The sequence below is a fragment of the Coturnix japonica genome, chromosome 4, assembly GCF_054131305.1.
Source record: "Coturnix japonica strain WE chromosome 4, WE-NBRP24, whole genome shotgun sequence".
In the NCBI taxonomy this organism is placed as follows: domain Eukaryota; kingdom Metazoa; phylum Chordata; class Aves; order Galliformes; family Phasianidae; genus Coturnix; species Coturnix japonica.
In genome coordinates, this window is record NC_140666.1 from 89,641,097 (window position 1) to 89,665,642 (window position 24,546).

General features: G+C 50.3%; 2 protein-coding genes across 4 annotated transcripts in view; one reads left to right on the forward strand and one right to left on the reverse strand.

Annotated features, from left to right (window-relative positions):
- SFXN5 (sideroflexin 5) overlaps nt 1-15,501 on the forward strand; it is a 73,649-nt gene extending 58,148 nt beyond the window's left edge. For all 3 annotated transcript variants that reach the window (XM_015863029.3, XM_032444619.2, XM_085547572.1), the window contains one exon: nt 11,148-15,501. In XM_015863029.3, the coding sequence (XP_015718515.1) occupies nt 11,148-11,225 (78 nt within the window). In that variant the 3' untranslated portion in view covers nt 11,226-15,501. The remainder of the gene's footprint in view (nt 1-11,147) is intronic.
- Nucleotides 15,502-16,118: 617 nt separating this feature from the next.
- LOC107314117 (homeobox protein EMX1-like) lies at nt 16,119-24,345 on the reverse strand. The gene is made up of 4 exons (XM_015863031.2): nt 24,211-24,345; nt 23,598-23,990; nt 21,308-21,492; nt 16,119-16,844 (listed from the first exon to the last, which is right to left on the reverse strand). Exons 2-4 carry the CDS (start codon nt 23,953-23,955, stop codon nt 16,677-16,679), a joined length of 711 nt encoding a protein of 236 aa, XP_015718517.1. The 5' UTR covers nt 23,956-23,990; nt 24,211-24,345; the 3' UTR covers nt 16,119-16,676.
- Nucleotides 24,346-24,546: the final 201 nt, after the last annotated feature.

The window sequence follows — 24,546 nt, forward strand, 5'->3', positions numbered from 1 at the left end:
CAACCAAATGAAAATTATGAAGCTGAACAGCCTTCACATGCTGGGAAAAAGAATACACCCAGACCTCCTCATGGGCCTGGCTAATACCTCCAGTTATCCTTGATTTCATACAGTTGGAATCCCCTTTTGCTGGCATGCCAGAATTAGGCCTTCTTTTCTATGTCTTACGGTGCTGAAGATGACCTTATAAAAATATAACTTCAGTGTAAGCCATATAGACATGGGTCCTTGAGGCAAAGCATGCTTAAGACACTCAGAAACATGCTTTCATCCCAACATAGTGTTAACTCCAGTACCTAAATACATCAATATGCATTAAATAACTCACTGCTGTTAAGTTTAGGAGAATCATCTAGTTAATGCATTTAGCCCACAACCTTGAACTGCCTCCCATGCCCCCCGGGGAATCTCTCTTCTAGCCGCCTATCCTACAGCATCCCCACTGACAACTCCTACTCAGCTATGCACTGCCAATAGAAACAGCTGTGACAGTTCCAAACTGAAAATGGGACTTGTGCAAATGAAATTCAGTGTAGCAGCAAAAGAAATAACCATGGGGTTGCTCCACCGATTTTCCTCCTTTTGGTCCCTGCTCATTCAGATCATTCATTTTTCAGCATCCAAGAGGATGCTGTTGAGCTTCCAGGGGGTTGCAAAGGTTACCTTGCCTCGTGCCAAGCGTGTTGGGTCATGGTGATAAAAGAAGCACAAAGACAGGTGAGAGGTGGAGCTCTGACAAGAGCTGATGGAAGAGAACCCTTCCACTGGCCATCATACACGTGCCCTCACCACAGGTTGAATTTAAAGGGTCTTAGTAACCAGCTGGGGCAAAACAAGCCATCTTCCGGAATTAGGCTGATTGCAGCTGAAAGCCTTTTCTTAAAAATAATCTTCCTTTTGGATCTCCAGGACAAGGGGAATAAACAGCCTAAAATCCAAGGCTGAGCTATTGTTTTCCAATCTGTTTTAGCCTTCATCTTGTTGGCAGGCTGCTTTAGAAAAGCAAAAGGTTAATGAGCCAATGTGCAGTGGGATTATTGCAGTAAAGATGACAGTGAACCAGTAATTACTAATTAGATGCAGTTTAACAGGAGGAACAAGTGAAATCTCCTCTTCACCAACTGTCAATAATTAGCAGATTTGGTGAGGTTGAAATGTGTCCACAGTTAAAAGGCTGATTTTTTAATGAAATGGCACTTGACAAAAGAGCTGTATGGAGGTCACAGCCATAGCCCTCGAGACGCTTCCCTATACCATACTTAGGAGGGAAATCAGATGCAAGACAGCAGGGGGTCCTCATGAAACCATTTCTCCCTTGGGATTGCATCGCATTGGGGGAGGGGAGCAAGAGGGATTCTCTGCAGTAATTTTGTCCAACTTGGATGAGAAGCAAAGGAAAGGATTTGCCAGCTGCCATGGGGAAAAATTGTTTGAGAAGTGAGAAGTTCTGTGGTATTTCTTTGCTTTTGGGTATGAGGAATGGTTTTTGGAGAGTGTGGTAATGTGAGTGTGTTGGCCAAAGTCTACCCTTGGGGTGGAGGTTGACCTTGGAAGGAAGTCTGCTTAGAAAAGAAGAAATGGCATGAGGTCCTGAAGGACTGGCAGGAGGCTGGAAGCTCAGCTGTATGTGTCTGCCAAGGACTGAAGGAGATTCAAGCCATACCCTGAGGTTTTGGCTTCCTACTGACACACAGATGATGCTCCTCCGTTGACTTAGGAGGTTCTTTTGAGGTTTCTTCCTTGCACAGAACTCTAATGTAGGTTGCTAGTTTGTCTTCTAAATAAATAACAGCCCGTGGAAGTCATAAACTAACTAGATCTCTACATGTAAACCCAGCACAAGATGGGTTACTGGCCCAGCCTTATCGATAGAATTATTAAGGTTGGAAAAGACCTCTGAGGTCATCAAGTCCAACCATCAACCCATCATCACCACCATGACCACTATTAACCCTTGTGTATATATACCTGTTGTCCCCAAGGCCTGAGCGTTGATTCTGGTTCCTGTTGGTCTATGCCAATGCAGCCCATGGGGACAGTTCTGCTTTGATTTCAAGCCTTTCTCTCAATAGTGGCACAGGGATACAGGACTTCAGTCCCACAGCACCAAGTCCATGCCAAGAAGGTGACCATGCAATGTCTGCAACCTCCTGAGCAGAAGAAGTTGTAAGCATTGCTCTGGGGCTTCAACCTAAGGGGTGAGCAAGAAACATGAACCTGACCCTGAGCTCAAGTGGGGGAAGGTTTCAATCTCATCCAAACATTACTTTAAGGAAAAGAACTTTGAGTTCTTTATCTGTAGCAAGGAGCACTGCCACCCCAATCCCTGCCAGTGCTGCTACTGCTGGTGGCTTTGCAGGGCATGGAGGGCTTGGTCTGAGCATAAGCTTTGGGAAGAGCATGAACACACACTGCCTGCAGGAAGGGTCTGGTCTGCGGGGTCATCACGTAGCAGCATTGAGGTTTACAACTGTTTGCACCTTGCAGTGTAATTACGAGGCTCAGTGACATCCCTGGGCCGGGGAAGGTCACGAGTGAGCAGAGCTCTGATTGATTTGGAGCCTCTGTCTTTGTTCTCACCTTCCCTGTCCGAGGGGCTTTGATTTGTGACAGCTTTTTGAAGTCTGCTCCTGAGAGCGGCCCTTTGTTTCACCTCCAGAATAGATGGGAGCCAGCCCTAAAATCAGACCCTGCACCAGCAGAGCTGATAGTGGGAAGCAGCGCTTCAACCCAAAGTGTTTTCTGTGGCCATTGGAGTGGGTGTGGGAGAATGGACCCCTTTGTACTGCCCAGGGGCTGCAGCAGCGGTGTCGGATGGGATCTGGTTTCATGTTTATATCTCTGTCCCTGGGATACAGGTTCAAGTATGTAAACTATCTATCCTGCAAGCACAGGCTCCTGCAGGTGTGTGGGTGCTGGTGGGCATAAAAAAACATTCCTGACACCATCTCTTTTGAGGAGTCTTCACCTCCTGATGGCTATAAGCCATTAGGAGTCAAAAGAAAGCGCTGACATCCGACAACTCCGGATAAACAGCTAAACGTTAACCCTTGAAGTGGCTCAAAAAAACACACTTAAAAGGCACTTTGTGGAAAGAAGCCATTTTTTTTTTTAGTTCCAGTTCTGTTAATTGCTGTCTTTCTTCGGGACACCTTTCAGCAGCACCTCCTGTAAACAGAGCAGCAGCTCCAAAGCGCTGCCCTTGGGATTCCTGCCCTTGTTGTAGGGCAGCACAAAGACATGGTCACACACTGTGCTCCATGCAATCACCCAAGCTCCTGCTTGGCCCGAAAGCGAACACCTTTCCTTTCTTTCTACTGGCCCAGCCTGAAAATCTGGGCTCTATTATTGATCACCAGCAGCTGGTTTATATTTGGGGCAGCTGGCTCCATCCGTGGCTCTCCCCTGGCTTACCAGGGGAGGTTAACTCTCCAGTTATTGCATAAATCCTTTTAAAGGCATCCATTTTAGCTCATCTGAAACAACCTCCCCTCCGAGTGCTCCAAGTGAGCCATCAAGGATACGAGCTGAGGAAGGCGGCCAGTTGTCCAGACTTGCCTGCTGCAAGTGTGCTTGGTTGTTACTGCAGAGAATGGGTTATTAATCACATTTCCCAAGCACGAGTGTATATAATTATCCGTAATTGCTTATTAAATCGTTTGGATCTAGCAGCCTGTTTCTAATGAGGCTGTTGGTCTTTCAAGGGAAGGAACTGCAATGAAGGCTTGGGCTCCTGAGGAGCTTGCTTTGCTTCTTTAAAGCAGTAAGAATACCCCTAAATCCCGAGCAGGTATTGAGCTCCTCCTTAATAGCTGGAGAATTGCAGGGTTCAGCATTCTCACCAAGCAGCAGCAAATGCTCTCTTCCTCAACACAACTGCTTGAGGGGCTCTGGATAGAATGAGCCTAATTGCTCACTTCCATCAAAAGGGATATTTCTGTACACCCACAGAGCCCTCACCTCTGCAGTGGGGACTTCTCAGGGCTGTGTTTTAGGTGATGGCTCTGTTTTTAGTCTTGCTATTTAAAACCTGCATTTATTTGCTTGTTTGTTTCAGAACTTGAGGTTTCTTCTCTTTGAGAAGGCTCCTGGGAGACCTCTTTGTGGCCTTCCACTACTTGACGGGAGCATTTAAACAGGAGGGGGAACGGCTGTTTATGAGCATGGATAGTGATAGGACAAAGGGGAATGGTTTTAAACTGAGACAGGAGATGTTTAGGTTGGATCTTAGGAGGAAGTTTTTCACTCATAGGGTGGTGATGCAATGGAACAGGTTGCCCAAGGAGGCTGTGGATGCCCCATCCCTGCAGGCATTCAAGGCCAGGCTGGATGTGGCTCTGGGCAGCCTGGGCTGCTGGTTGGTGACCCTGCACACAGCAGGGGGTTGAAACCAGATGATCATTGTGGTCCTTTTCAACCCAGGCCATTCCATGGTCTGATGCTTTGTGCCTTGGTGACCTGGTTAAGGGCAGAAGCTGAGGGTTGAAGCCTGGCTGTTGAATTGCTGTATTACAGGCAGGGACATGCACCCAGAGCTGCCTTGCAGCCCTCAATGCCTGCTGCCCTGTGTTATCATCCCACCTGCTGACACTGCTGTCATCAGTCATTCCTACAGCTCCGGAAATTGGTGTGCTGCCGGGCAGTGGGAGCTCATGGCATTGAGACTGCTCTGCTCCAGCCTGGATGGGCAGGAGCCTAAAAGGCTGCACTTCCCTTCCTTCCTTCCCTCCTGATCACTTACTTCTGATGGAAAAGCAACATATATAATTTTTCTCCCAGAGAAGCTGCAGCTCCGTGCATTGGCAGCTGCGTGCTGATAGAGCTGGAGGCAAAACCCCCCCTAATGAAGGTGCTGTCCCATAACTGACCCATAAATCCTGCAGACTCTCCTGTTGTGCTTCAGGGCAGGGTCAGTTGTTCCCATTTAAGGTGAGGGCGGTAACATCTTAAGCCATAGCTGTCTCAGTTGCACATCTCTATCTGAACATCTGTTGATGTATGAGGATATTCCTGCTCGTTGCAGTGCAGAAGCCCCATGGCACCCAAGGTGCTGCTGACACTTTGCATTTTGTGCCTTGCTAAAAGCAGTGACGTTTCCAGGGGACGGTGCAGAGGTGTCAGCAGATGTGATAGAGTGTGAATAGCTTGTGGCACGAGCGCTGCCACCAGCCTACTTTGTCTGTAACAGATGTTGTAGCGTGGTGTGTGTATGTGGCCACATTCAAACCCTTTTCCATCTGGGTCTGAAAAGAGCCTCTGTTTTATTTTCTGACCCATAGAGAGCATGAGATGGATGCTGGTGGTCATAGCAAAAACACAGAAACCTCCTGGAAACCAGGAGCCCCCAGGAGCCAGCACAGCCAAGTAGTCTGCTTCCCTCCTTGTTGTTTCAAGGAGGGTGGAGAAAATGGGGATAAAATCGATTTCAGGCAATGGCTCCAAAATGTACCCTTGATGTAAATATTCCAGCATCAGTTGGAGCAAGCTGCTGGACTAGAAGCTGCCATCAATGAAAAGAAGATCTGAAGTATCTGAAAGAATAATATTTGAGCAAGAAACTGTTTTTTGACCCCGAGGAGGAGTAATAAACCAGAGTAATGAAGTTCTTCTGCTTGCAGAGCTGCGTTAGGTGGGCTTTGGTTGGTGGTGGAAGGGGTTGATGTGGCCCATGATGAAAGATATCTGTAGTTTCACACTGTGGTTGCACCAAGCTGTGAGCAGAGGTGTCTTGTGGCCTTGCTTCTCTCTGGTGGCAGCAACAGGATCCAAGGGACTGGATGTTAGGAGAAGGTTCTGCACCTGATGGACATGGAAGAGGCTCTGCGGGGCAGTAGACTTGGCCCTGAGCTGCTGGAGCTCATGGAACATTGGGACATCACTCTTAGACACTGGATTTGGGTCACGGGACATGTTTTAGTGGGCATGGTAGTGGTAGGCTGATGGTGGGACTTGGTGATCTTTTCCAATTTAATAGTTCTGTGGTCCCATGTTGGAGCCAGGAGTTGGACTTGTTGGCAAAGGTTCCTGAAAGCTGTGGGTGCCCCATCCCTGGAAGTGCCCAGAGCCAGGCTGGGTGTGCTATGAGTGAGCTGATCTGATGGGGGGCACCCAACCCATGTCAAGAGGTTGAAACTGGATGAGCTTTAAGGTCCCTTCTAACCTGGATATCCTATAACTCTATAAGGAGGTGGCAGAGGGCTCCTGGAAGAGCCATGAGGACCCTTGCAGATGACAAGCCATGACCAAGCCTCATTGGCAACGCGGTGACCAGCCCCGTCCTGCCTTCCCCCTTCTCCAGATGCAGCATCCGCCAGGCTGCCTGGCCCTCCCCCTACCAAAACTGGCTGCTTTCTTCCTTCTTCTTCCCCCCCTCCTCTTTTTGGCTGAGCGATGAGCTGTATGCCAAATCCATCTGCTCCTGTCTCCCCTAGCTGCCTTCCATATCGTCGCAGGATCCCTGGCAGTGAGCCTAGACCTATCTCTCTCCCTGCACTCGGAGGAGCACATTCCTTTCTACACCTTTTCCCGAGCTGGGATAGAAATGAGTATCAACCCCAAACAAAAAGCATCTGCTTTCTGCCTGCTTCTGCCTCACCGGACGCGCATGTACGTTACACCCGTGTCAGCAGTGAATGCAAAACACACACAGCCCTGCTCACAGCCCCGGGCTGGCGGAACCGCCGGAGCCTCACGCCCGCTCCCTCCCATCTCCGCAGCACCAGCTGTGACCACCGCACCATTTGTTCCTCCAGCCCACGCCAGCACTCAGAGCCAGTTCTTTATCACCCCAATTAGCCTTGTCTGTGCTGATGAGAGGAGAGAGGCTCCCACTGCAAGGCAGGGATGGGGGGAAGAGAGCTCGCGCGTGGTGGGAATCACCTCTCGCGGTGCCCTTCTATGGCTTTGTTCCCCCAGAGGGGGTAGAATTTACCAGGTCAGCCTGCATTACCTGGGGCATGCTGAGTTATAAACTATTGCTTAAATAAGATTTCCATTTCTTGTTTTGTTCTTGTTTTCTTGGTTATCTGCTGGAGGGAAATGAAGGGAATCCTCCAACTGCCAGGTGTTGCAATGCTCTGCAGTGTCACTTTTCTGGTTGTGTCTGGAGATCCATTTTGGCCATGTCCCCAGCGAGGGTGTCCTTGCCTCTATAGCAAAGCTTTCATTATGCGCTTGGGAAATGCAGTAATTGCCCCTTCTTCATGAGGATAAGCTGATGGAGCTGGGATTGTTCAGTCCAGAGAAGAGGAGGCTCAGGGGAGACCTTATTGCTCCCTACAGTGACCTGCAAGGAGGTTGTAGCAGGGTGAGGGTTGACCTCTTCTCCCAGTAGACTAGTGATAGGATGAGAGGTAATAGCTTTAAGTTGTACCAGGGGGTTGTTCAGGTTGGATATTAGGAATTTTTTTTCTCTGAAAGAGTGGTCAGGCACTGGTAGACTGCATAGGGAGGTGTTGAAGTCGCCATCTCCTGTGCTGTTATGCCAGTATAACAAGTGGTCAGTGCTACACTGATGGCTGCATCAGCCTGAAAACCTGCTTTTTTTCCCCCCACAAACCAGCCCCTTCTCATCACTCTCCAGCGGTGATCTTCATACACCATGTTTTCTCATATACTGGTTGTGAGCTTGGATCCCTCTTGTTCTTTTGGTGCCACTGCTGAAGACCCACTTCTTTTAGGGATCTTGGTGCTGCCTTCCCAGAGACAGGAAGGGAGTGCATCCTTTGGCCCAGCACAAGTAGATCTTCCTCACTGAGAGGAAGAGGATGGACACAGTTCCCATGTGGGTGCTTAGTTTGGAAGGACACAGTTGCCCCATGTAGAATGAGACAGATCCTATCATATAGTGGAGAACCCTTCATGATGGCCATTCCCTGTTAGAGGAGTTGCCATCATGGTCATGACCAGGAAAGACCCTGCGGAGGGTCTTCTTTGAAGCTTAGACACAAGAAACATGGCATAAAGACCTCTGTGGTCTCTCATGATGTCTAGAGGAAGGTTGGCTGAGTGGGTCTGGGATGCTGGGCAGCTACAACAGCAATCTGCATCAAAATAAAGAAAATAATTTCTAGCAGGAAACTGATGGATTGGAAGAATTAATCAGCATGTGCAACGTCAGCTTGTGAATGTTGTCTTGATATCTGTAACCCTCTGACTGAATGCACCTCCTCATCATTCTGCATTTGATTTCATAGGGTGAGGAATCAGTAATTCCCAAGGTTAGCAGTAGTGCTTTCTAACTCGTCCCTCCTTGGATACACCCCTTGGAGCTCATGTAGCTGAGGTTCTAGAGCAGGAATTCAATGCCTTTGTATCTGCTTTAGTGAAGTCAAACAGAAACGGATCTGCGGTTTGCTCCAGTTCAACCAGTCACACTCCAGTAAAGTTATTTTGCGTCTTCCTAGACTTCAGAAAGGGGCATAGGTAAGCCCTGTAATACTCATCTCCAAACCAACCATTCTTGCTGAGTTTCATCTGATTCGTACTTAAACCTTCCCACCTCAGAGCCACCAGACCTCCCCCAGACATCTGGTTGGGATACTTTGCTCCTTCCCTCTCAGATGCTCTTTCTGCTGCTCAACTTGAGTCTTCCTCACTGCTTTCTGACTTGTGTCCCAAGGCAGCATGAACAGACTAATACACTTTTTCTCCCTGTGTGTGCCAATGCCTTCAACTTCTCCCTTCTTGACTCAACACGTCCAGGCCATCATCATTTCCCTGTAGAACTTGCTTTCAGACCTCTAATCTGGGGTCCAGTGGAGCCAGTGGGGCTTTCTTTGGAGAGCAAGTCCAACACTGATGGACCCAGAGGACCCACGTTGTGCTTCTGTGTCTATGATGGCTCTCAGTTGCTTTCTATGTAGGCATCCCAACCAGAGCTTGGGTTTTGCTGTTCTAAGCCACCTCATGCCCCTAAGTCCTTCCAACTGGTCAGGGTTGGGCCACCCAACTGGCCAGGGTTGGTCTACCCAACCACAAGTCATTGATATACTCCTCTCTCCATGATGTTTTCATATTGGTGGGTGAAAACAACCAACTTGAGTGCCTAGGAGCTTTTCCCGTCTGTGTTTGGAAGAGGGAAAAGAAAACAATGGGAAGAAAAGCTGTGTCAGAGCCAGGCAGATCAGAGTTAATCCTCCCTCAAAATGGATCCTGTCAGTGCTGGTGGACGTGAGAATCGCCTCTCCTCTACCTTTGCTGGGTGCTCTCCCATCACAATGCTTCACTTTGTGTTTCGGCACAGAAAGAAATGGTGAAGTTGCTAATAATGGCACGAAAAGAAAATATGCTACATCTGTTATGGATAGCAGTACAAAATTAGCTGATCACACCTCTGACACCCAAGATGTCTTCACTTAAAATACTCGTTGGCTTACTTTACATAATTTGCTGATTATATTTAAAAGAAATACAATTTTGCAATTACTGTTCTTTCTGGTGTGCTATCTATGCATCATTTTCTTTTTATGTTTATATATTTCTCCTTCATTAGTGCAGTCTGAAGGGTGATTAGATCCCTTCAAACATTTTACAGAGGTTAAACGTTGATTAAGATTTAATTATTACTGTAAATAGCTTGGAATGACATATGGTGCAAAAACCTGACATATGTGCATTTGAATAAATGAAGTGCTATTTCCCATGATGCTTCAGTAGCTGTTTAACAGCTTTGCTGAAGGGTTATGTTGCACCTCATGTTAAGATTGCTTTGATGTTATATTTTGTTGGGTTTTTGCAGCTGAAAGCTAAGAACAGTTTTTCCAGTTTTTAAAAACATTGAATATTTTAAATACCTAAATTGTTTTGCACAAATTTTTGCTAATTTGTCTAACTAGGTTAAACATTTTCAAAAGCATTTCGATTTTTAACGTGGGCTCCTCGTATTGTGTCAGCAGCAGCAGCACCCATTGGGTGGATGGGATTTCCCAAAGTCGGATGGCGTGAGGCTCCCCGTCCCATTTGGGCATGGGGACACCCGGCTCCTCCTGGGGACGCAGCGTGATGGGGAGCAAGGGGATAGGAATTTCATAGGGATGGAAGAAGGAATAGGGACAGCACAATGTTGTTTCTTAGTTGTACACCAGAACGCTTCCTGGCGATGCTGAGTGTGATGTCTAGGCTGTACAAATGGTAGGAGTGGGAAGACAGATGCTGGAATCATAGAATTGTTAAGGTTGGGAAAGACCTCTCAGGTCATCAAGCCCAACACATCCCCACCACATGCGCTAATCATGTTCCTCAGTAACGTGGTCCTTGATAAGACAAGGGGGAATGGTTTTAAACTGAGACGGGGGAGGTTTAGGTTGGATCTTAGGAGGAAGATTTTCACCCAGAGGGTGGTGACGCACTGGAACAGGTTGCCCAAGGAGGCTGTGGATGCCCCATCCCTGCAGGCATTCAAGGCCAGGCTGGATGTGGCTCTGGGCAGCCTGGGCTGCTGGTTGTTGACCCTGCACATAGCAGGGGGTTGAAACCAGATGATCATTGTGGTCCTTTTCAACCCAGGCCATTCTATCATTCTATGAAAATCATTATATGATTCGAGCTGTGGGATTTGGTCTCACACTGGTGACACCAAACCACCCAGAGTTCAGCTGTGATTCTTCTTGCTGGAGAGTGCCGAGAGCACTGACTTTGGAAAATGAAAGGAAAATGGTGGGTGGTATCTGTGTGGTGCTCCTGTAATTCCTCAAAGCTTGCCAGGCAGAGAGCAGACATCATTTGGTGCAGTGTAAGTCCATTTAAACAAGGGTGGTTTGGGGCTTAGTCAGAGTAAAGCATGTTAAAGACCCTCCTAAAGAATTGGGTGGACTCTTTAATGAAGTGTGTTGAGAGAGGACGTAGGAAAATGGTTTCAAACCTCAAGATTGCAGATTTAGACTGGGTATAAGGAATAAGTTGTTTACAGTAAAGGTGGTGAGGTACTGGCTCAGGTTGCCCAGAGAGGTACTGGTATCTCATCCCTGGAGACAGCCAAGGTCAGGCTGGATGGGGATCTGAGCACTGATGGAGCTGTGGGTGTCTCTGTTCATTGCAGGGAATGGGACCAGATGGCCTTGAAGGGTCCCTTCCAACTCAAGCATTTCTTTGATTATTTTATGGCCATCTCCATGGTGCTGACACTGACTTTGCCTCTGCTTCCATAGATCGAGACGTCTCGCCTGGAGCCAGAGATCGCAATGGCCACCCCCAGTAAGACCGTCATCTACAACAAGGGGTTGTAAGTGGGAGCTGCAGACCCCTCCACCCAGAAAATCTGGAGAGGGAGAGGGGGGGGAAACGTGAGACGTCAACTGGGAGAGAACGCAGCAGCAAGACAACACAAATCCTAGAGCTCAGCGATAGTCCTACTGCTCCCAGGGAGCGGGAGTGGGGTAACACTGCTGGAGAGCTGACACCTCTCACACCACTCAACACAACTAACATTAAAGAGTTTTAACTTAGCAACATCGAGAAACTAACATTCAAACACTTTTTAGATGACTAGCAGAGGAATGATCTCTAAACTTCTAGCACTGCATGGAGAGGAGTTTACGGGATGGTTACATGGCTGTACCTAACTACATGGAAGTAGGCTTCACCCAGCAAATTTTGTTTTCAATGCAAATTAAATCACGGCACTGACACTGCACGAAAGTCATTCTGCAGGGACTGACGAGAGCATGGCTTTGAAGCTCTTGATAGGGTGTTTGATAAGTGTCTTCTATCAGTTCCATGTCAGTACTGCCCCAGCTGCCACCCAGCACATCAGCATGGGGTTCAAGGTCCTGGAAAGCCAATGTGCCCTGCATGGGATGGGATCTTCGAGCAGAATGGATGGGATTTGTCCTCTCTGTGAGTAAGGCAGTCTGAGCTACGTGGGTAGGGTTCCATAAGGGATTCGTGAAGCTGCTCCACTTTGAGTCCAGCTGTCTTTTGTTTGGATGCAGTGATGGGGCACTGCTGGGTACAGGAGCCACATCCCACCTGGGTGTGTGGTCCCATGGCCCCACAAACCTCCTCTTGGTTGAGTTTGGGGCCGTAATTTGTCTTTCCATTATCTTTTACCCAAAGGTGTAAAGAGCGGAGTTGGAGTGTGGCCACTGGGATCGTTACAGGGATCAAAGTGTGGTGGTGTTGAGCACGGCCAAATGCAATGGTCACCATCACTCCAATGCTAACTTGTTTGGACTAGGGGAGGGTGGGGGGAGCAGGGGAAACCAAACGTACACTGACGCAGAATGTATGCAAAAGGATGTGTTGCAATGTTTGGGAGCAGCGCAGCAGATTCCGTCCCCACGCTGGTGTGGATCAAATAATTGCACATTGAAAATAAGAGTTTTATGGACATCCACACCAACCTGGAGGGGAGAAGAGGCCAGCAGTGCTCTCCCCATCCCTGCTGCTGATGGGACAGCTCCCGGTCCCTGGTGCTGGTGGGAATGCTGAGCTCATGGAGCAGGTCTGTATTTCCACCTGCGCAAGGGACAGCTCGATTTGACCCAGCAGAGTTCTTCTAATGCACTAGATCAGATGAATGTACAGTCAGCACGTGCTTAATGTATGCTTAAATACGTGCTGGCTCTGATGGTGTAACTGAGCCCAAAGCTGAGTGGACCAGAAGCCTCCAAGGTGGGTTTTGTGGCTGCCACAGCCGTTCTGCTGGTATGCTGCAGAACTGATTGATCTCAGTCTTTTTCTTCTTTTGGGGGGGTTGTGACCAAGGCTTTGTAGTGGGGTGGTTTCTGCAAAGGTTTGGTCTTGTATCGTAATTACTGATCAAAGCTAGTGAGCTCCAGCCACCTGCAGGGTCTGCAGATGGAGTGAGCAATGTACAGCAGGGGGTGAGCTGGCAGCACGCGATGCCAGCGGCACTGGCTGGAGGAGAGCAGGCTGCAGGGTTCCTAATACACACTGCCCTATGAAGTATGAGAGAGAGATCCTGCTCCGTGGGCAAGGACTGGCCTCAGGGATGTCAGAAGAGCAGCATTTGGGGATTACGGCTCAGGTCAAACCCAGCTGCGCAGCACAACAAGTGACAATCAGTCAATGAGGCCGGATTTGTTGTGTCCTGTACAAATCCCATCAAACTTGTTTTATTTCATGTATTGGAAAATGGGGCGTAGAGCTTCTGCTGAGAAGGACCTTTCTGCCTCCTGACCCAGCCTTTCCCAAGCTCTTGGTTCTTCCACTTCACTCTGGCATTTGGAAGGCAAAGGGGCTTTTCCTGCACAGTTCCTAAACTTCTCCAGAATCCCCCACAGCCATTGCATTGCATAGTGCCTACCATGTGTATCAGCAGTGCTTCTGGGGTGTGCTGTGGGGCTGGAGAGTTGAAGTTTGGCTCTACATCTCCCAGAACATTGTGCTGACTATAGGTGCATTGCATATACATAGTATATTTTGTATTTACATCTATATCTTTAAGGGCAGCAGAGTTGAAACCCAACTTTGGAGTTGGGCTTCAACCCTACTGCCCGTCCCCTTGTTGTCCATTGGTCTGTCGCCTGCCATGGGAGCAGCACAAGATATGTGCAAGAGGAGGCCCACCACATTTTGGTGGATGTGAGGTCCCTTTTGTGCAACACAAGCATGGCTGTGTCCCCACCATGAGGTTCAGAGGTCTCCACCAAAGCCTCTGCAGCTCCCACAGCCGTTGCAGCATTGGGACCCTTGCTTCAAAATCACCAGGATGGTTTTGCAGACACTGACCCGACCTTTAGGGAAGCACCAGCCTGCAAAGCTTATGGGTTTTCACCATGGCACACTCAAATCACTGCTGTCACTTGGGGGAAACATCCTTGCCCTTCTTGTGCTTTGCCCAAGAGCTCAAGGTTGGCAATTGGGCTCCGATCAAAAAGTTGACTCAGCATGGAGCTTAACTCTTGGTACAGCCTGAAAAATGAAAAGCATGGCACTGGAAAGCGATAGCACATTAGTGCTGTTTATTAGGACAGCAAATTGTGCCAAAAAGGAGCTAATGATAACATTGTACACATTCACTTAATAGCTAATTAATCTCTTCGACTCTCCTAATGTACAAAAGGAGCCTTCGGTTTGCGAGAACAACCCAACCATTTGCATTTATTATTTCCTATAATTGGGGAACTGGAAGAAATGGGAAGGAAAAAACCCACCTCACACATCAAGTTGTTCACCTCAGCAGATAATAATAATGAGATGATCATCTCCAGTAGTATTTAATTAGAAATGTCGCAGCTAATTGATTTCTTGGATATGTTAATTAAGAAATAATGAGGACCAGGTTGCAGCAAAAGTTGCCAGCGAGAAGTTTGATTCCCTCCTGGAAGAGGTCCTTGGGCTGCTCCCCATGGGCTGTCACCCCTGTCCCTAGTCCTGCAGTGGGCCATAGGGTTGGGAATTGAGCCCATGGCTCAGCAGTTGGTTCCTTCCTCCTGCAGAATGAGTTTTAGGAAATAACCAGGTCTGATCTTGCCAATCCCTTTGGATTTCCCTTGCAGGATGAAGGGAGTGAGTACCAACGTGGGGCAGCAACCCCAATAGGTCCCTGCCCTGCTTCTTCCCTGAGCAGCCTGATGCAGTGGTTGGCAACTCTGTCCATTGCAGGAGGTTGGCACCAGATGATCATTACGATCCCCTCCAACCTGATCTTTCCTATAATTCTGTGATCTTTGAGATCCATTCTGACCCAACCATTCTGTGATTCTACGATACAAATATTTTATGCCTTTGTCCCATGTGGTCTCACAACCCAAAACTGTTTTGGGGGGTTTTTTATTTTTGAGCTGCTTATCTGCTTTGCCTCCTTCCTCAGTTTTCCTTCCTCGAGCTCGGGCACGGCTCCATTCTTTTCTGCTCCATGCTCATCATTTCTCTCCATCCCCACGCAACCGGAGCTGTAGTCCTCGCAGACCTCAGGTTACGCCGGGTTCCCACTCACAGCCACTGGCACCTCCTTGAGTCCCATTTGGGAATCAGCCCCTTGTGACATCCTGGTGGCTCCGTACGGCTGCCTCGGGGGCACTGCTCCCGGCCATGTCTTCCAGCCGCACACCCCGGCACGGCCCCGGAATGCACACAGTCTCTTTTTAACCTTCTCAACAGACTGATGGACCACAACACTTTGTGTAACACTTGGACGTGTCTGGAATAAAAGCATTTAAAGACTTTGTTGACGATTGGTAGCACTCGGGGATGGGTGAGGGCTGGAAGGGAAATTTGGGTTCGGTTGGGGCCAACAGCAAAATTTGGGTCTGGGATGGGATGGGAGCAAAGTTTGAGTCTCATTGGGTATTGGGGAAATTGGGAGCCAAATTTGGATCTAGACTCAGAGCTTGGCATGGCCAATCACACTGATGTAAGGGTCGACAAAGATTTGAGGCTTTTAATGTCTCATTGATAGGATATTTTATGTGTTATTTGCAGAGTGGAACTGCTCTGGGGATGTGGCTTTTCCCTTTGCACACATGGAGAGGGCTGCCCCTTTCCAAACAGCAGGAATTATGATGTATCTCCCAATAAAATTATTATATTTGGGTATATCATATTTCATTATTATATTTGTGTTATGTCATGACTACTTGTGTGTGTATATCTCAGTATGTATGTATCAACCCAGCAAGCTGATGGTTGGACTCAATGGGTCAAATGGTCCTTTCCAACCTTAATGATAATTCTATATATATGGTAGTTATAAATGTCCTTAACTGGGGAGATGCAGGTGGGACCATCGTGCCCCCCACTCAAGTTCTGGGGCTCCAGCAGTGCCTGGGGCTCTTCCTAGCCCCCCAGCACCCCATTTCTCACCACACCAACGTCACTGTGGGATGGCCCCTCCCTTGACATACAATACCCAGTGCAGGTGTGACAGCTGCCAGCCCCCGAGCACCACATACCTGTCATACCTGCCGTCACCCTCCTGCTTTCTGTCACTGTGTCACCTCCCTGACACCCAACCTGGGAGGAGGGGACACTGCTGAGATGCCACCATGGTGGACGAGCTCTCCTGCATCCATCAGTCCCATATGGGCAAGCCAACCTCATAGTGACACCATCCAATGACACCACTGTCCCCATGGCTACATCCCCGTGGGACATTTCAGGGGTGGGCAATGGGACTGGTCCTCCCCCCTCCTCTCCAAGGGAAGCAGACATACTTTGAGCACATTTTGCTTTTTATTACCACGCAGTAACACACACTACAGCTGCGGACTACCTACAACGGGGAACACACGCACACGGGGGCACAAAATAAAACCAAAGAATAAATTAAAACAAAACCGTGTTAAAAAAAAAAAAAAAAAAAAAAAAAAAAGGAGAGAAAGACAGAGAAAGGAGGAGGGGAGAAGGGACAAAGAAAAGAAAATAAAAGGGGGGGGGAAATGGAAAATAAAGAGGTGGAAACATTGAGCTCGAAGGTAGGACGTTGGATGCGACCTGATGGCTGACGGGCGGTCCCCACGCGGAGGAGGATGCGCGGTTGTGTCCCGGGGTCCCGGCAGCCTCCTCTTCCTCCCAGGCTCAGCAGGAGAGCCCCAAAACGCGCCCCGAGGGCTGCGCCGGGCTCCGGGCGGCGGGGTGGGGGGGACGGATGGGTCCGGTGGGGGCGGCGGCGGTGACGTCCCTTTAGAGTTTGTGGGGTGATGCCGCGCGCATCCCCGCGTCGTCCCCCGGGTTCCTCTGCATGGCAGCTGCACCAGGAGCCTGTCCCTGCCTTAGTCGTTGGAGGTGACGTCGATGTCTTCTCCACTCGACTGCTTGGTGGCGAGGCGCCATCGGTTGATGTGATGGGAACCTTTCTTCTTCTGCTCCGAGTCCGGCCCTTCCTCCTCCAGCTTCTGCCGTTTGTATTTCGTCCGCCGGTTCTGGAACCACACTTTCACCTGGGGGAAGAGGAGCAGAGGAAAATCCTCCAAAAGTGGACAAAAAGAAGTCCCTATCACACCAGGGGGGCACCCTGCCCTGCTTCAGTTTCCCATTCTGATGGCAGGACGTTGGGTTTGGAGGGTGCCTATCACCCTGGCACTCATCACTCCGGTGCCCATCAACCTCATTGCCCAGCACACTCATGCCCATCACACTGGCGCCCATCACACCGGTGCCCAACACATGGGCACAAATAAAATAAAAGAATAAATTAAAACATCACCCTTGCCCATCACCCTGGCGCTCGGCACCATGGGCACAGTGGCCATGGAGGGGTCACACAGAGCTTCCCCCTACATACCCAACTCAGAGCCATGTCCCCATGCTGAGGTGACACTGCCAGGTCTCAGCCATGGTTCTGTTCAGAGTGCAGCATGGCAACCCCTCACCTCCCTGCACCCAAAAATGGGGGGGGAAAAAACTGCAATTTAGGTTTAATTTGGGTTTATCATGGGTTGGTCTGTGCAAAGCCTGAGGGAAGGCTCTGAGGCTGTCAGGCACTGAGGTTGCACTGCGGATAACCAGGAAGCAAATGGAGATTATGAATTCACCATATTCAGATGTAAGAAAACCCATTTCACTGCGGCAGCAGTCAAATGTTTCCCCAGGAACTGGAGAGGAGCAGCATCCCCATCCTCAGACCCAGTCCCAAACCTGCAGTGACAGCAGCCAGGGCAAAGAGAGCTCTGTGTGGGATGAAGGAGGCACCCAGATAGCAAGAGGTGCACGACAGTGCTGGCAGGATGCTGTGCAGGGATGTAGGATGCTATGCAGGGATGCGGGATGCTGTGCACAGACACAGGATGCTGTGTATGGACATGGGATGCTCTGTAGGGACACAGGATACTATACAAGGACTCAGGATCTCATGCAGGGATGCCGGATGCTGTGTGTGGATGTCGGATGCTCTATAGGGATGCAGGATGCTATACAAAGATGCTGTGTAGGGATGTGAGACACTGTAAGGATGTAGGATGCTTTATAGGGGCACGAGATGCTGTGAAGGGATACAGGATGCTTTATAGGGGCATGAGTTGCTGTGTAGGGGTGCAGGATGCTATCAGTGCCCGCTGCTGCCTGGCTCCAGCCCCGCAGGACAGACAGACCCTGTGTGCCGCCAGGCGCCGCTGCACGGCTGCTGTTGCCAACCAGCACAGCGCAGGAAGGCACATTCATGTCCTAGCACTGCCCCCATCCTGATTGGTGCCCCCCTTTCCCAGGCGATGCTCTCCCTCTGCTCTGCAGCACAGTGAGGATGAGGCCCTGCCCTCTTTCTGCCTTTCCAAGGGCAGCAAAACCCTTTTGGTGCACAGTGCAGCAAGCAGCGCACGGCCCACGGCTGCTTACCCCATTGAGCTCTGACCTCCAACCATTCGCATTCTGTGCTTTAAGGCATTGCCCACTTCAATTCAACCACGGCTGAGTGCTTCACAAACTTTAAGTGAAGCTCTCAGCCCCCTGGGAGCCCAAAATGAGAGAAAAAAAAGGGAAAGTGAGGCAGAAAGCAATGAGGACGCACGGCTGAGCCTTTGGGAATGGGAGCTGAGTGTGTGGAGCGCAGCATCCTCCAAGTACAGCTCAGCTCTGAGGAGCCCACCCCAATGGGACTGCAGCCCCCAGGGGTTTGGTAAGGGCAATAACCTGCCCTGAGAGACATACATTTAAATCTTAAACACGGGTTTTGTTCCTTCCCAAACCGATGTTAAACACTGCGGTGCCAAACATCTGTGCTGCCCTGTGTGTTCCCAGCTGTCCTGGTACCAGATGGGCACCACCTCGTGGTGGCTCCTCCATCCCGTTCTCAGCTCTTGGCAGCTGTTCTGCACACACACAGCTCTCTCCTGCACCTAACACCTAATGATAGCAGTCCCGTATAGAATCATAATGTCACTGGATATCTTCTAGGTCCCTTCCATCCCAAGCCATTCTATGCCATTCGGAAAAAAACACTACGATCACTATGTCCAACCATGACCCAACACCACCATGCCCAGCAAACCATGGCCCTAAATCATGCCCACATACACCAAGAGATCCCGCTGTGCCATGGAGCTTTGTCTCAGCCTTGATAATACGGCCATGATGGGAGCTGAGGCTGGGATCCACACCTGAGCTCCAAGGAGACGCTACACCCAGCACACCAATCCTTGGTAAAACACCACAAAGCCTCAGACACTCGGTACCTTTTTGTTTTAACAACACCCCAAAACTCATCCATTCCTTTTAGGGACATGCAGGAGTTGCAAAGGGATGGCCCCGAAAGCAGCACACCAACTCAGGACCACACATCAGCACTGGCATTGCTCTCTGGGACCTGGAATGGTCCCCAGTGTTAATCTCAGAGTACCATCTTTCTCCTCCTGTAACTCCCAGGCATTCATGGGCACAGCACGGATGTGGGGCCATTCTGTTAATTATTACCACCACCCCACGGGAGCTGCAGTGCGCTCAGCCCTGCAGTGATACGGGGAGAGATGCAGGATGGCATTGCCCCACACATCACACCCACAGCAAGGAGGGCTCTGGTTCAGGATGAAGACAGTGTGGGCTCCCTGCAGCTCCATGGGGGTCTATTCCCACTTGGGACACCCTATTTTCCTATGACCCTATGGCTCTATGAGCTCAGGGAAGCATTTTGCACCCGGCACATCCCCATTCCCGGTGATGTCGGCTCACCGCAGCGGCCTCACACCACCACCGACGGGCACAGCAGCATCAGCACCCACAGTGCCCATCCCAGCACAACACCCCCTGGCACAGCACCCACCCGTGTCCCATCCCACCCCGCATGCACATCCCACACGTCCCACCAGCCCCGCGATGCCATCCCTGCAGCTCTGCGTCACCCCGCACACGCACACCCCACAGCCGCTGCTCGTGCACCACGGTCCCCACAGGCACAGCCCCATCCCCATCCCACTCGTGTTTGCTGTGGGCTGTGTGCTGCCCTTCTTTCCAATCCCATTTTCCCCCAGTCCTGTCTTTGCCCAACCCCATTTGCCCCCAGTCCCATTTTCCCCCAATCCCATTTCCCCCAGTCCTATTTTTCCCGAGTCCTGATGGCCCAGACCTCTATGGGAAGGGGTTAAACACCTCCACCCTCCCCACGTTCCCCATGTCCCAGTGATGTACGAGGACGTGGGGACCTTTTCTACCTCCCCTGGGGCTGCTCCAGGTGTTCTCTGCAGGTTCAACCCTTGGCATGGAGGAACACCCAATGGGATGCTCCAAGGAGCACGGGTGCTTCCATTGGGTTTCTTTGGATAGAAAGAAAAGGGGTGATGGCAGCATTGCCACAGGATATACCTTACTATGGCATATAGCAGGTAACCACCCTTTGGGCCAGTCCTGTTCACAGAACACTAGAATTATAGGATATAGAACTGCAGAATATCCCGAGTTGGAAGGAACCCATAAGCATCATTGAGTTAACAATCCAACATTGGTGCATGTGGATTGTTTCCCTCTGGGTAATTAATAGACTATATATATATATATAATACTAAATTTATATAAGTATCAATGCATGTATTAAAGCAATGAAGCTGGAAGAAAGGAGGTTTCCCCTCAGCCCCTTCACAGCACCCCATGGCCTGGGGTTGATGCAATGACCCCACAGCACCCACAGCATCCCCAGGCACAGCGATCCAACAGCACAGAGCAGCCTGCAGTGTATGCCGACAGGCAGAAGCAGACACCTGAGCAGACATCTATTGCCTCCCTGCCTTCCTCTTTACTCGGGTGGATTTAGAGGCAACATGCACTGCGAGGGGTCGGGCAGCATTCCCCAGCTCTGCTTTAATTTTCAACGAAATCATAAAAGAGGATATGAAATAAATTAATATAAAACAAGGCCAAACAGCCCAGAATTTAGAGACCATCTCAGCTGACCGCATTACTGAATATTACAGGACACAGCCTGGAGCCTGAATTAATATTATGGGTTCCTCCACCCGGAGCACTGTGCAGCAGCCATGAGCCTGGCAACACACAGCCCTGACTCCCCTATTTTCCCCTTTACACCAACACTTTTCCTTTTGCCTTCTGGGCCCTTCTGGGCTCCCTCATTTCCTACAGCAAACGAGCAAAGCCTCCCCTCAAAGCCAAAAGCCGCAGCCGAGATGAGCCATCCCATTTGGTCAGCACAAAGACACCGAGCTGATGGGTTCTACTGGCCACCGGGGTGACACCACTGCCACTTCGGTCACTGCAGTTTAGTTTGGCACTTAAATCAGGCAGAGAAGAAATAATGCTGTACAACAGCTCCGAGGTGAGAGCGCAGGGATGCGGCATCCCCACCCCGACACAGAGGATCCCATACACCGCTCCTGGGGAAGCGCTGAGCCTTTCGCCCGGCGTATCTCCATCACGATGTGATGCCCACAGCCCAGTTCTGTGGGTACAGATGGCTGTGCCATACCTGGGTCTCGGAGAGGCTGAGGCTGCTGGCCAGCTGCTTGCGCTCGGCGCCCACCACGTAATGGTTCTTCTCGAAGGCCCTTTCCAACCGTAGTAGCTGGGATGGGGAGAAGGCGGTGCGGATACGTTTGGGTTTGCGGGCGAAGGGGCCGTGTAGGAGGAGGCTCTCCTGGGACACTTCGTTCCCTGCAGGCAGAACAGCAATGTCAGGAAGGGGGCATCGCCCTGGCACCATGAGGGGGGGATTTGTGCAGTGAAAAGGGGGGATGTGGAGGGCAGCACAGTGTGGGATGGGGTAAGGAGGGGGAAGGGGACTGGTGGGATTTCAGAATTGGGGTTACTGCTTGGCAATGAGGAATGGAAAAGCGGAGAGAGAAGGGGGAAAATGAATAGAGAGGTTTGGAGAGGGAAAGGAGAGAAGCGGTGAGAGGGGAATGGAGTGAAAAGTGAGAGAGGAGATGGAGAAATTACGAAGTCTGAAAGTCAAGAGGGTAAAGATAGCGGAGGGGAAGGGAGAAATAGGAGAAATGTCAGGAAATGAGAGCAAAAATGAAATAAAAAGAGGAGGAAAAAGAAATCAAAAGAGAAGGGAAGAAAGAGTGAAAGAGAAAGAAAATGAGAACGGGAGGAAAACTCACGGAAAGCAACAGAAAGAAATAGAGAAAAAGAAGAGAAATAAAGGAAAAACAAAAGAGAAATAAAGGGAAATGAAGAGAAAAAGAGTGGAAGAAAAAGAGTAAAAGAGGCGTTGGAATTGAATCCTCTTTGAGGTCCTGTAAGCTCCGAACCGTTCTATGAAAGAGAAAGGCTGAAGGAGTGAAGCGAGGAGGGAAAGAGACCGACGGGCCGAGGGAGAAAGTTGGAGAGAGAAAGGGAGAAATAAGACTGATAAGGGGAAAAAGAAATAGAAAGAAGAAGGAAGGTGAGATGAAGGAAAAAGGGGAAGAGGGAAGGGAGGAAAGAAAAAAGGAGTGAAAAGGTAAGGAAAAAAAGAAGAAGAAGGGAAAAAAGGGAAAGGAAAAGAGAAAAAAAAAAGTGATAAAATGAAAAAGAAATTAAAGACAGGGAAAGAATTGGAGGAATCCGACACAGAACGAACGGATCGGGGCAGCCGCTGCGGGGCTGTGGAACTGCAATGGGCACCGAGTGACTGCCTGGAGCCGGGAGGGGTCTGGGTGGGCTGCTGGGAACGGAGAGAACCCAACGGGAACACAACCATAACATAACCATAACAACCATAACACAACCATAACGCAACCGTAACCCGAGGGCAGCCTGGTAATAACCCGGTGATGATATGGGATAACTCCGAGGAGTGGCACAGGGTCTGCCTACAGGGCTGCCCCACGGAGCGGAGGGAAAGGAAAGGAAATAAAGGAAAGGAAATAAAGGAAAGGAAATAAAGGAAAGGAAATGGAAAGGAAAGGGAAGGGAAAGGAAAGGGAAGGGAAAGGAAAGAGAATGGAAAGGAAAGGAAAGGAAAGGAAAGGAAAGGAAAGGAAAGGAAAGGAAAGGAAAGGAAAGGAAAGGAAAGGAAAGGAAAGGAAAGGAAAGGAAAGGAAAGGAAAGGAAAGGAAAGGAAAGGAAAGGAAAGGAAAGGAAAGGAAAGGAAATGGGAAAAGAGAAAGGTAAGGAAATGGGAAAAGAGAAAGATAAGGAAATGGGAAAAGTGAAAGGTAAGGAAAGAAGAAGAAGGAAAGAGGAAAAAGGAAAAAAAAAAAGAAAAAGAAGGAAGAAAAAGGAAAGAAGAAAAGGAAAGGAAAGAAGAAATAAGGAAAAGAGCAAGGGAGAGGACACGGGAAAAGGAAAGAGGAAAGAAAGGGGAGAAACAGAAAGAAAGAGAAGAAGAGTCGGGAGGAAAGTCAGAAATTAAGAAAAACAGTTTTTTCTCAAAAAATAGGAAATAAAACAAGAAAAAGAGAGAAAGAAGAAAAAACAGACGAGAGAAAGAAGGAAAGAAAGACGGAAAGAAAGAAGGAAAGAAAGCGAGAAGGAAAGAAAGGAGACGGAACGAAACGGAGAACGAGCAAGAAGGGGAAACAGAAAGAGGGAAAGAAAGAAGGAAAAAGGAAAAGGGAAAGAAAAGCGAAAAGACAAAGCCCGAAAACAGAACGTTCGCATCGTCCCTGTTCTCCGAGGCAGAACCCGACCGTCCGCAGCCCGGAGCCGCGACGAGCGGAGCGCAGCAACAGGTCCCGGTTCGGGGCTGCGGGTCCCGGTTCGGGGCTGCGGGTCCCGGTTCGGGGCTGCGGGTCCCGGTGCGGAGCTGCGGGTCTCGGTGCGGGGCTCACCTTGGAAGCGGTGCCCGAAGAAGCGATTCCTCAGCACCCAGGGGTAGAAGTTGAGCGGGTCGCGATGTTGCGGTCCGAAGAAGGAGTGAGGGTGCGGGAGAGGCGATGCTCCGAGCTGATGCGGAGCGACGGGTAGAGCCGGGTGCCCCACGGCTTCGGGGAATACGAGCTCGGTGCCGCCGTACAGAGCCCGGCCGGCGGCTGCGGCCCCTTGGAAACCGCCGGGGAAGGCGTCGGAAGCGGCAGGGGGGGGATAATTGAGGGCCGAGGGCCGCAGGGGTTCCTCGGGGCTCAGCGGGGTGTCCTTGGCCACCAGGGACTCGATGGTGAAGCAGCGCTTTGCGGACGGCTGGAACATGGTTTGAGCTCGGGGGGGCCGCGGCGGGGCTGTTCCTGCGGGTGCGCGTGTGTGTGTGTGTGTGTGTGCGAGAAACCACCCCCCCTCCCACCGGCCCCCCCCCCCCGGGACCGCGCACACGCGCACCCACGGCCCGCACCCCGCGGGCCGCCCCCGCACCCCGCAGCCCCGCAGCCCCGCAGCCCTACAAATAGGGCCGGTACCTGGCGCTGCCCCCCCCCCCCCCGTCCCCCTCCCCGCCTGGGCGGCCCTCACCTGCGGGTGAGGAGGGCCGGGGCTGGGGCCGGCGCTGGGAAGGAGGAGAGCGCCCGAAAAACTGGACTGGAGCCGGCGGTGAGGAGAGAAGTTGTGGGAGCGGGGCTGTGGGCTGCGCTCGTTTCGTAGGAAATCGCTACATCGCTTCTTTCGTGCTGAAAATCGGGACAGCAAAACGGCCCCGCCGCTCCGAGAATCAAAGGTCGGAGAGATCCCGTTACCCGCGCAGCCCCCGCGCAATGTCCGCGCAGCGCGGAGCCCAGCTTAAAGCCCAGCCCGGTCCCGCTCCTCCCTGCTCAGAGAATAATAATAATAATAAAAAAATGATATAAAAAA